The 12,428-nt window shown below is 41.3% G+C and overlaps 2 protein-coding genes across 2 annotated transcripts; one reads left to right on the top strand and one right to left on the bottom strand.

Annotated features, from left to right (window-relative positions):
* Nucleotides 1-302: 302 nt before the first annotated feature.
* LOC311058144 (BCL2/adenovirus E1B 19 kDa protein-interacting protein 3-like) lies at nucleotides 303-4,684 on the top strand. The gene is made up of 6 exons (XM_084075477.1): nucleotides 303-446; nucleotides 971-1,151; nucleotides 1,953-2,013; nucleotides 2,477-2,583; nucleotides 3,659-3,808; nucleotides 3,998-4,684. Exons 1-6 carry the CDS (start codon nucleotides 401-403, stop codon nucleotides 4,038-4,040), a joined length of 588 nt encoding a protein of 195 aa, XP_083931603.1. The 5' UTR covers nucleotides 303-400; the 3' UTR covers nucleotides 4,041-4,684.
* An 88-nt stretch (nucleotides 4,685-4,772) lies between these two features.
* Nucleotides 4,773-10,887, bottom strand: LOC311058143 (serine/threonine-protein phosphatase 2A 55 kDa regulatory subunit B delta isoform). Its single transcript, XM_084075476.1, has 10 exons — nucleotides 10,663-10,887; nucleotides 9,851-9,925; nucleotides 8,783-8,880; nucleotides 8,476-8,641; nucleotides 8,236-8,348; nucleotides 7,969-8,146; nucleotides 7,571-7,735; nucleotides 7,172-7,341; nucleotides 6,698-6,789; nucleotides 4,773-6,480 (listed from the first exon to the last, which is right to left on the bottom strand). Exons 1-10 carry the CDS (start codon nucleotides 10,667-10,669, stop codon nucleotides 6,201-6,203), a joined length of 1,344 nt encoding a protein of 447 aa, XP_083931602.1. The 5' UTR covers nucleotides 10,670-10,887; the 3' UTR covers nucleotides 4,773-6,200.
* Nucleotides 10,888-12,428: the final 1,541 nt, after the last annotated feature.

Genomic DNA, 12,428 nt, shown 5'->3' with positions numbered 1-12,428 from the left:
ATAAAAAACAAGGTAACCTATAAAAGCCTCCATGATAAAACCTAGAAGGCAGATAAAAATGTTCCGTATTAGTGCAAGGCAAACCGTGGACCTTTTGTCCAACAGTAATGAACACCTTCACATCTTAATTTCATGTCACCTGGAGAGCAAAGCAGTGCATGTGTGCGTGCATGCATAGCATGCGTGTGCGCGCGCGTGCGTCACACGTGCTCTCTACGTGCCCTCTCTTAGGAACCAATCAGGTTTTAGATAAACAGAACGTTGCGTCATTGTTATTGTGCTGCTTGGCTCTGTGTTGCTGTTGTTCAACATCTGACCCACATTATTCCACTTCACATTAAACATTGTGCTTAACGACGCTACGAGGTCCTGGTCTAAAAAACTCCGATTAATCAGCACCATGTCGCTTCAAAAGGACGTGCCTGCGTCGGAGGAGGGTTTGCAAGGTAAAGCTGTTATAAATGACGCTATATAACGACAGATCCTATCTCTCTACAGATGACACGATGACATCAGATGACCCTTAATAGCTTTATAACGGTAGCAATCAGGCGATATAAGAAGGAGGAAAATCGCATAATATCTCGGTTTTGGCAGGTTAAATATCCAATGACATGTATATCAAACGTTAATATCAAATGTATGTATGTATTAACAGTTTGCAGATAAGGTACAGTGGGTACAGATTTAAACAAACGGTGCTAAAATGATAACACACAAAAAAAGCCCAAAGGGCTTATTTCCATTGTGGTCCTGTGTATTCAATTCATCGACATCAACAACATGTTTCGGTTGACGTTGCGAAACAAAGCCTGCATGCTGTGATGATGAGTAATGCTTTTGTAACATGATGTCTACGGCTGCGCATTGATTGACATTGACCTTAAACGTGGGTGCGAAAGCGAGTTGTGTGTTGGTTTCCAGTCCAGACCACCTCTTTGATTGGTTTCAACCCCCCGGGCCTCCTCAGGTTCCTGGGTAGAGCTCCACTTCAGTGGCTCTGGGTCTCAGTCCCACACCACGAGTCATCGTGGCAGCCAGGAGCAGATCATCCCCGTGGCCAGTCTGGAGGGAGACATGGAGAAGATGCTGCTGGACGCACAGCATGAGTCCGGGAGGAGCAGCTCCAGGGGCAGTTCACAGTGCAACAGGTCTGTGGACAGCCAGGGACTAGTTGGTAGGATATACCAAAACGATCGCCCCAAAACACAGTCGCCCCGGCCCCCAGGGCAAATCCGGCGACCTCGAAACAGTCGCCATCTGGTATTCCTAAACGTAACCTCAGCAAATGATGCCAAAAAACCTAACCTTATTCCTAAACGTAACTTCAGTAAACTATGCCAAAACCCAACCTTATTCCTAAACGTAACCTCAGTAAAATATGCTTGATTGGTTGATTGAATACTTTATTAACACTTTGTAAAGACAAGCACAGGGAAGTACAGTTCAATACAAGATCTGTTTTTAAATCCAAGAAAGCACTATGGCTTGTTTCCTTTGGGGTCCTTGTACTCAATTCATCGAAAATAATCAAGCCTAAACCTATAACCTTATTCCTGAACGTAACCTCAGTAAACTATGGCTTAACTTAACCTTATTCCTAAACACAACCTCTATTCCTCAGTAAAACAAATACAAGAATACAAGAACCGCTGGGGGCTAGCAGTCCGCGAACAAAATGGGGGCAAGCGTGTTTTGGGGCGAGTGTTAAAACCCAAATGCTAGTAATAACTTTGTTGTATCTGTTCCGGCAACTTTATACATTTCGCAAGATTTAACAGACAGATGGAGCCAACTCGTCCTCCCCAATGTGTAGGCCTAAATTGAGTACACTGATACAGTAGACTATGTGATGTTTTGGAGATTGTGAATTGATAGAAAGCTCTTACATTATCTCACACATGTGTCTCTAGACTAGACTCAATGATGATTTTCTGTGTGCCTTCCAACAGCCCACTCAGAGCACAGACCCCTCTTCTTGTATGGAGAGGCTCTGAGGGAAACAGCTCACAGGTACGTTCAAGCCTTGAGTTATACTTGGTTGCACATCATGTCGTGCACCGAAAATAGCGATCTACAAGGTCACAACTCACAACGCGTAAATCAGGCTTAACTGCAGATGAGAGTAGAAAGAGTAGAACAGTGTGCACATCCAACCCAAGGCCGAATTCATGTGCAAAATCAGCAACGTGCAGAAGGGAAAATCTGTCTGCGCTTGTGCGGACAGCTTCTGTACACTGCATGCAGCCAATATGACTATATGGCACAGGGTTATAGATATCCCAATTTGAACTCTTGAAGACAAATATTTCCTGTTTGATTTAATTTAACACGGTTCACATAATCCATAAGGGCATTTGTAATGTACCATATTGTACCACTTCCAGATGTGATTATTTGGCACTGTGGTAGTATTATAGTTTTGCTCCAAAAGCAGTTGTGTTTCCAATTGTGCCCTTCATTTGATGTGTTTTAGTCAGAGGAAGACTTCCAGGAGAGAAGACGAGAAGTAGAGAACCTTATGAAGAAGAATGCTGACTGGATCTGGGACTGGACCAGTAGACCTGAGAACAATCCACCAAAGTTTGTAGCCTCCGCTGATTTTGTGATTTGTGATTGAATGATTGATTGATGTACTTTATTTAGTAAGACATGAGAACAACAGTACATGGAAGTACAAATTCACAATACAAGGTCTACTAAACTGGAAGGCTCATAAAGCACTAAGCTTGTTTAAAATGAGCCCCCCACGCACACAAATCATGATGACATATAAGAGACAGACAGATATACACACTACTATACAGAACGTCATACAATCAATCCGCTTACAGGTTACTGGTATGAAAAATGTACAGGAGAAAAAAGAGGTAGAGTTTGGGGAGGGGCGGGGGGGGTTAGGTTAAGAGTTTGACAGGGGCCATTTTCGAATTGCAGCCTCCTGAAGGTGTTTCTTTAGGGCAGTTTTGAAAGTGAGTAGGGGTTTACACTCCTTTACTCTTTTTGGTAGGGCATTCCACATTGTACTATACTGTATTTGACAATATGATGTATAACACCAATGAAATGTCAGTGAAAACATCATCTTTATTGTATAGTCGTAGACAAAAACCTTTTAGCACACTCATGCATTTAAACTGTAACTCATTAGGCACCGCTCTACTAACTTATTAATTATTAATCTGTGTGCAACATCATGTGAAGGCAACTTAGTTGCTTCAGTAATCATTACTATGATAGACAGGTAAATGACTGTATACTGTATATGCATGCACATATGTAAGCACATACATTATTTTCTTAGTTATTATTATTGTCAGGGCAATTTAATCATACTCTGCTTTTATTAGACACTGTAGCACAGTCAAGAGAGACAAGAAGGAGAGCACATAGAGGGGATTACTTGTAATACAGGTCAGGTTCAAACCCAGAACAGCGTGATAAAAAGCTGAGCCACCAGGGCACCCACAGAATCTTTAAAAACTCTCAGCTAAATCTGAACCTGGTTTCACTTAGCGATTTGTGGCTGACTGTACTTGAGTATTTTCCTTAAGAGTTCTGCGCAGGAGCCAAATCGCTTCATACTATGGCATTAGGCTGATTGCTCGTTTGTTTTAATGAATTCATGTCTATGAAACATTGATGTGCTCCACCGTAGGGAGTTCCTGTTGAAGCACCCCAGGCGCTCTGCCTCTCTCAGCATTCGGAAAACCAGCGTCATGAAGAAGGGAGGCGTCCTCTCAGCTGACTTCCTCAAGCTTTTCCTCCCTTCCTTGATCATTTCTCACATACTTGCCGTTGGCCTGGGGTAAGGAACGGTGTTTGAACTTGTTCTCACTAACAGAGCTATGCAGATATTCAAGCAGCAAGCATCATAGCGAGTCATAGCTGAAAGCTATGGCAAACACAATTTGTAAGCATGCATCTTTTTAGGGAGGATTGTAACAATTTGTAGCTGTCTTAATTGCTTTTCTTTTTTCTGGATCTGTTTTTCTAGAATATACATTGGGAGACGTCTGACCTCACACAATACCTGCTGAGCAGGTGATGATGTGCAGTGACACCTGTCACATTGATGTGACTCATCCAGCTTGGCAAGCCTTAAAACGGGACCTTCGAGAAATAAGGGAAATGTGGCTGTGTGACACGCTTTATTTTGGCTGATTGCCCTGTGCCCCCACCCACGCTCTGCAAAGAGTCACAGGCGATCATTGCTCTGTCTACTGTCATGTCGTCTCTCTGTGCACAACAATGACCAGTCCCCCATTCCTCACTGTACTACCCACCCTGGCCTGGTGATGACTGCTTCACTGCTTCCTGGTCCTTAAAACTGCATGTCCAGGAACTGACTTAAAATGCCTTGTTCCCCATGATCTGAAAAATCAATTGCTTTAAATTGACCCTGCTACCCGTTGATTCTCTAGAATATCGTTTGTTTTACAAATCTGTTATTGATGGTTATTTTTCTTGGCTTGTAGTCTTGATTTTTCTATGCGCAAGAAATTAGTAATATATGTAGTAAAGCAATTGCCTTGATTTATTATTGCCCGATTTCCATAGTTGTAACATGAAAGAGGAATATGGACAGGTATTATATAAAACTCAGAATAAGGGAGCCTATTCAGCACAATCATGGTCCATTTTTATTATGCTGTTTTCTTCTCTAACGCAAAATAAAAAATGCAAATGTACAGGTATATGCATGTCCTGTAATTATCCCAATTTTAAAGCTACTGGATTTGTGCACACTATCAAAAATGAGCAGGACCATATGCAGATGAACACAATTAGATTTTATTGAACTTTGGTCAAAATAATAAACAAGTGAATACATTGCCACCATGTTAGGAATCAATGGACAAAGACAATGCATTATGTGTTTGTTTTAATGTCATCAGTACATGTTTTATGTAGTCAACCTTCATTTTTGCATTCACAACTAGAAAGATAAGATCCACATTTGCAATACGCAGCTCAAATTTGAGTGACATCCCTAACAAATGAATGAGAGCACATGTATGAGGCCTGTCTGAATTTCCTACTTATTACATGAGTTGGAGGCACTATTACATCAACTGTATGGTGTGCAATTTTCCTCCTCTTTATATATATAATGTGTTTTCATAGACAGCCACAACATAGCAGCAGTATATGAGGACATAACTCTATAAAATAGGATTTAAAAATAATGCACATGAGGTTTGTAAAACGCCTGGGGGACATAACTTGTAGCTGTCACTGTTAGAAGTAGGTATTAAGGCTGCAGATTCCCTTTGTCCAGTGGCCCCATTTCGTGCCATGTAGTTTTTCCAGCCTGCATCCTACAACATGGTCAACTAGAAATAAATGTCTTGACACAAACACATGTTCGGTCATCTCCAACAGTGGTTCTGTTACTTATAGCCCCAAATAGTATTTCCTTAAGATTGCTTGAGATCTGCTCAAAAGACAGTGGTGTGACTGGACATTTTTCCACCTCTCTACAACATAAAAACATGCAAAGCAATAAAGAACAACATGTTTTAATACATAGTTCTAAATTTAAAAACACATCTGTAGTTTTAGTTTCTTTTATTATGTGGATGACAAGGTGTACTTGAGTAGATACAGTCAGTGAAATAATGTCACCGTATTGACTGGGGTAAAGTAATAAGAGGGAGGAGGAGAAAAGAAATAAGTCCACTTTCCCAAATCATGATCTCTGCCACCAGTACTTTGGCCTGAATAGATGGCCAATGGGGGAATGTTACAGTTAGGCTTATTGACCATCAATCCATGTTTCAGTTGGGCCCAGATCTTTGCAATGGTGTTACAACTTTGACAAGACGTCGTGTTTTAGGGCTTCCAAGAGTTCAGTCGTTAAATCATGAAATGAAGGCTTAAAATGTCAACACAAACACCAACGCTCGAGAGTTTGACCTCTAGGGAGTGCCATTCCATCAATTAGACCCAAATTGGCCTTTCTGGGTCGGGGGGCATGTCGATTGCCCTGGTGCCAAAGGCAAAAAACAACCTAAGCTCAGATTCAAAATAAAACAGGCCTATGGATCAACCTCCTGTGGCAAAAAAAGTAGACGCGTGCTTTCGAACTCTTCACCAGGAGGACGAGGCTGTTTTCTTCTTATACAGATAGACAAGTAGTAGGCTTAACTACACAGGTATGGTAAAAGCCCTATCCTCTGGAGCCCCCGGACCTTCTTCTAGTTGATTTTGTCCTGGAAAATGTACAGGTTGTTGGTGGCCGCCACTGCAATCACGTTATCTTTGGGGTGCCAGGCAGTGTGGAGGATCTTCTTGTTGAAGTCCAAGCTGTCCACGCTGATCTCATCCTTCTTCCTCTTGCCGCCGGTGGACACCTTGCGTGGTTTGAGTGTGGCCCGTGGCTTGCTGCTCTCCCTGGAGGCCTCCAGTGTGATATCCCGCCTGGTGTTGCGGTCAAACATTCGGAAGAAGTTGTTGTAGGAGCCAGTCATGATGGCACTGAAGACGGGAATACAAAAATATCTATATTGAAAACTACTGTAGGTGTCATAGGCAAAAATACAACAGCCCACATTTTATATAAACACACACAATATACTGTATATGTGAAATCAAGCCGCATCACATGTTTTAAAAACAGAACAAAAATACAGTACACAGACCACCATTAAATGAACTGCCATACTCATAGAAATAGGAAGGTTTTGGATCTCACCTGTCACTGCCATTCCAGCAGCACTCAAATTTGTCGAAGATGCAGTCATTTTCATACAAGGAGCAGAGCTTACTGCGAAGGTATTCATGGACCTAAAACAAGATAAATATGTTAACCTTTAAGGTTTTATGTTGGTTCATTGTGTTTGCTTTATGTATGGCAGAGCCATGTACAAAGAGGACTTAACCATTTGACACCTTTTCAGTCTATGCCAACCAGAGTAATTTCCATGTACACCAGAAACCTAATATTATCCCATGCTCTGTATTAAGTTTTGTTACTGTACCCCTTAATGACAAATGTCAGTATTTGAACATACTATGGATGTGTTGTAATATTCCACAATCTGTTCTGGTACTATACCCTAATGCCTGCTGTATTTATAGCTAATTGCATTCTATTCCTGACTGCTAAAATGACCCGATTTGCCCTATATGGGGATCAATACTCTCATCTAAATAAGCGTATAGGCACCTGATACGTCTCCACTGGCCTATTCTCCATGTTGAGGTCCCACACTTTGACGGAGAGGTAGTCACGTGTCATCATATAGCGTCCGCTGTGACTGAACTTCACGTCTGAGATGGAAGAGATGATCTCAGAAAAGAAGGACCTGCTGCTTGGATCTTCAGGTTCCTCAAAGACTGAAATTAGAAACATCATCGCAATGGGAATAGAACTTCCATTAAATCTGCACACAAAAAGTTTCAGTTTACTCATGTAAACATGTGATGTGACAGTAAAGCTAATTCTGAATGCAAAAATAATATTGTTTTCAATCAATCGACAATAGCACAGGGAATAAAATGAAATTGAATGCAAGCAAGGACATCCACAACAAAACACAAACAACAAAATTATACATGTACTTACACTTAGAGTGCCTATCGCAGAGGGCTGCTGCTCGCATATCACACAGGCGAATGGTGCCTTTGCTACTGCTGTACACAAATACATTGCATTGGTGTGGATGGCACTCAGCAGCTGTGATTACTTCCGTCAGTTCCTCCATGTTGGCGGGCTTGATGTCTACAATGTCTGGAAAAACACTGTTAAGGAGCGGTTTCGAAATTGGCATAGGCTATAAACCTACTTGAACTTATACTTTGTTGCGTACTGGTGTCACGTGCCGATCTACAAGTTCCCCAACACGTCGACGCGGTGTGAACTTCTAGATCTGCAATTTTTGTTCAGCGTACAGTGCAAAAACATAAGCAGCCCCTCATCAACGAACCTGAAAACAGATTTTCTATTGCAGAAAAAAAGGATACTAAAACTTCTGTCTGTGATTTCCAAGTGCCATAGATTTATTCTTAGGTCATCTGCGGAGAGGTACGTTTCATGATCACTATTTACAGAAATGGAATTTATGTGATAGGTGTGTGCGTTTGCAAAGATCCTCCGTGGGCTTGCTTCTACCATAAGATCCATTGGCATCAGCACCGGTACCTGTGAATACAAAACGTGTTTTTAAAAGGAAATATTCCCATGACTTGGAAAGCAATATCGAAGAATCAGAAAAGTCCTGTCAAACACACCCGTAAAGAGGTGATTCTGAAAGGGTCTCTGAGTCGCCCGTCTTCATCTTTCAGGTTGTAACCCTCTGCTCGTTTATCCCTTTCACTGATTTTCCACAATTTGATAGTTTTATCTGAAAAGAAATTAGGTTAGAGATAATTGACTTTATTATTAGGGTATAGAACAATGGCATGATACTTTAAAGTATCATGCGAAGTATCAATATACTTATCAAGTGAAGGGGGGGGGGAAGCTCCTACCATTTGTTGAAAGTAGAAAGTGAGCAGCATTTTGTTGTGGTAGCCATCTTATTTTATTGATCTTTTCCTCAATTTCTAAACTTTTCAAATAGTCAAATTCTGGCTCATGACTCTGAAAAGTGCTATAGACGTTGTACTCTCCGCGCAGATGTGGACGATTTTTGGACTGAAAGAAAGACAAGCAAAGTGAGGCACAATAAAAAGAAAACACCCAAATTACATTGTAGGTTCAGTTGACTATCAGAATGTAAATGATGCCTTACTAATGAAGGCTGTCACCCTTCAGCTATTAAAAACAAAGACATACCTCCTGTTCATGTTGAAAAATCACTACTCTGCCTCCCTTATCTCCCGTAGCGAGCAATTCTCCAGAATAGTTGAATTCAACTGTTGAGATTATGTCAGCTGAAAGCAGAATAAAACTCAGAGTTAACAAAACTGTTAGCCTACTGTAAGAGCTTCCCCTGGCGCCAGCCAATGACATTGTGGTTGACGTTAACTAGCATGGTGAACGTGTGGCCTGGGGGGGGGGGGAGATGTCTCTGCATACATAATGTCCCATTTAAACTGGGAAAGCATCTGTGTCATTTTATATTTATTTGGCTATTCAAAAATAGCAGATATACAAGCTCATAGTGCCACGCTATGAGCTTGTAGAGCTGCCATTTTTGGACATTTTAACTCAAATATTTGCTGCTGGGGGTCCCTCAAACAAAATATTTTTAGATGGGGGTCTGTGGCCAAATACATATCATTTTAACATGAAAAAGTTAGAGCGCCACTGATATACACTGTAGCAACATACTTTAAAAAAAAAAACTGTTAAGATTTAGAAGACATTTGTAGAATCTGCCTCAGGTCTTAATGGGTTAAATACATACATGATTGTTGAGGCAGGGGGATATTATATTACATCCTTATAAAACACGTGACATCTTAAGACAATTTGAGCAGAACTACACGAAAACACAACATGATGATGTCACTTCACAAGACAATTTATGGACGCAGCACATTGACGTCACGTACCCTGGGTCGCTCCCCTTTTGATAGCATAGCTTCCAGCTAGCCTAAATGGGCCATATTAATTCATCAAAAATAATAGGGCGTATTCATTCATTCGTCCACTGTTATTTACCCTGTTGTCATTTCCTTTCACACAACGTTAATAAACGTGAGGCCGGTTTAGCTATCGTGCTTCCCACGATAGGATACACCCCCCCCCCCCCCACACACACACACACACACACACACACACACACACACACTCAGCATCACCAGGGTCCTCCAAGCTAGCTTCCCACCACCTTAGCATTCCTAGACTAGCCTAGCCTGGCCAAGCTAGCACGCTAGGCTAACGTTAGCCGCCACTTACCTTCAGCAACATCTTCATCTATGGCTCCTTTCACTTGTGAGAAACACCACTGAAAATCATTTCCACCTGCAACTCCTGCGAGAACGAAGAACACGGCGTCAGCATATATGTATATTTACACACACACATACTGATGGATAGATGTCATACATCAGTTTCACACTGATATAACAACATAACAACATGACCTGACAGCTTCATTTTTTTTGACAACTAGCATAACTCGGAGGCTAGCATTCCAAGGCTACACTTCCTCGCGCGAGCGCTCTATGGCACAAGCAAAAAAAACATAAATAAATGACGTATTTTCAACAAACAATACGTGTTTCTAAGAGGGGCTTAAGTGTCAACGCGACACATGTCAACACTTTCTTTTTTATTAAAGGCTTTTTTTTGTAGTGTTGAGTTTACAGGCTCGCGCGAGCCAAAGTATATACATTTTTTTTGTTGCCCAGTCCAGCAGCAGCGCTAACTAACGCCTTGAGTCGTCGTACGGCGGTGGCGCGCGCCGAAACCCAGCCGATCTGCAAGCCCACATCGCGTAGCGTCCGCAACGCGCTGTGGGCTTACAGATCGGCTGGTTTTCGGCGCGCGCCACCACCGTACGACCGGACTACAAAGTTATAGCTATAAACGTTGGCTAAAGGCTAACGTGCCCAACATTCAGGCCATATCTCACACTCACACACACACATTCACTCTGTGTCTCTCTCTCACGCACGCACACACACACAACACACATAAACAACACACACACACCAAGTGAGGTGGAGTATCCTTTTCCTGTGTGGCTTCAAAAGTAGCAAGCTTACCCGCCATTGCCTCATTTAGCAGCTCGCGCTTGTTGTAACGCCGCGTGCGGTACAGTATGTGTGAGTGTGGGTGGTGGCGCGAGGCCAACGGTCCAGTGTTTAGTGGAGGACAGGACTCCTGTCCAGCTGCCTTCTGGCTGCAAGATCTGTCAAGAACACAAGAAGACCCACGGAAATTATCCACCACCGTGATTTTCTTTTCCTTTTTTCTTCCTCCTCTCCTTCCAAAATGGCGCACGGTACATGGGCAGATGACGTCATACACACATGCCACACAACTCACATCCTGCTGGCTCCATCGATGATGATCCCTCATCCCTCCAAGTAGAGCTTCTCCATCCCTCTGGGATTTAAAACAATATATAGAGTTTATTTATATATTTTTTAGTTTAAACACATTTAAACATTCAGCTTAATTATGTATCATATCAAGCCTAGCTGCAAGCAACTCTTAGATTCTATTTTTTATATCTGGAATCTAGAGTTGCAATACCAACCCTTGACAGCTCATACATTAAAACAGAAAAGTCCGATCTGATTGTATTAAACGACGTTAAACTCGCCAACATTGCAGCTGTACGGAACGCTTGAATTATCCTCTTTATATCTGCAAAGTTTTTGTTTCATAAAAATCCACCATAGACATGTTATTTTGACTTATGAGCTACTTTCTGTCAATACATTCCGTGCAGGTGTTGGACTTTGGAAGCGCTCGTTGGAAATCACTCAAGGTCCTGCGTACCACCTGTTTCTAAATTGCCCACCATGCAGGAGGCAGCAGGACGTTCAGTAATTGAAAACGAGCGCTTCCAAACTCCAACACTTTGAAGAATAATCACCTGCACGGAATATATTGACAGAAAGTAGCTCATAACATATCTATGGTGGATTTTTGTGAAACAAAAACTTTGCAGATAGAGGATAATTCTAGCTTTCCGTACAGCTGCAATGTTGGTGAGTTTAACGTCGTTTATTACAATCAGATAGGACTTTTCTGTTTGGATGAATGGGCTTGATTGATTGATGTACTTTATTTAGTAAGACATGAGAACAGTACATGACAGTACATAACAGTACATGGAAGTACAAATTCGCAATACAAGGTCTACTAAACTGGATAGCTCAGTTAAGCACGTAGCTTGTTTAAGATGAGATCCCCACGCACACAAATCATGATGGATGTCAAGGGTTTGTAATGCAATAGATTCCAGATATTAAAAATAGAATCAAAGAGTTTCTTGCGGCTACATTTATGCAATATATAAACAGTATAAAGTATTTAGGAGGCTTATTATTGGAATGTGGAGGGAAAATAATATAAACAATTCATTAATAAGTGTTATAGAGTCTTAGTTATATCATGCTGGCCAAACTCACATCCTGCTGGCTGGCTCAATCGATGATCCCTCTCTGTGATTTTTTTAGTTTGTTAATATATAGTTTATTTACATTTTTAGTTCATTTCCCCACATTAAATTAATTAATTTATGCTAATGTTAACATATAGGCTAGTATGAATGGCAAAGTATTTAGGAGGCTTAAAGGGCAAGACCACTTTGGAAGAGGTTTGGGTTGTGTAGTTACCTTGCCATGATGTAACTCCAAAGGTGGACAAGAAATCAAAAATAATTGCTCCATTGATTAGAAATTGATAATTCAACATATGCTCCTCATTGAATTACATTGTACGGTAAAACAGCTCTCAAAGTCACTCTTTTAGCACATAAATAAACACAAGCAAAGTTAATTCAGACAATATAGAACAT

Source organism: Gymnoscopelus microlampas, assembly GCF_963454915.1.
Source record: "Gymnoscopelus microlampas genome assembly, chromosome: 13".
NCBI classification, from domain to species: Eukaryota; Metazoa; Chordata; class Actinopteri; order Myctophiformes; family Myctophidae; genus Gymnoscopelus; species Gymnoscopelus microlampas.
This window is presented reverse-complemented; position numbering and strand designations above follow the sequence as displayed.

Bases quoted from the DNA above. Each gene is read 5' to 3' on its own strand.
- LOC311058144 (XM_084075477.1), top strand. From the start codon at position 401: ATGTCGCTTCAAAAGGACGTGCCTGCGTCGGAGGAGGGTTTGCAAG. The intron at 2,014-2,476 runs GTACGTTCAAGC...GATGTGTTTTAG, and splicing joins CTGAGGGAAACAGCTCACAG to TCAGAGGAAGACTTCCAGGA. The intron at 2,584-3,658 runs GTTTGTAGCCTC...GCTCCACCGTAG, and splicing joins CCTGAGAACAATCCACCAAA to GGAGTTCCTGTTGAAGCACC.
- LOC311058143 (XM_084075476.1), bottom strand. The intron at 8,147-8,235 runs GTGTGTTTGACA...TTGTATTCACAG, and splicing joins TCAGAATCACCTCTTTACGG to GTACCGGTGCTGATGCCAAT. The intron at 7,736-7,968 runs GTATCCTTTTTT...GTGTTTTTCCAG, and splicing joins AATCACAGACAGAAGTTTTA to ACATTGTAGACATCAAGCCC.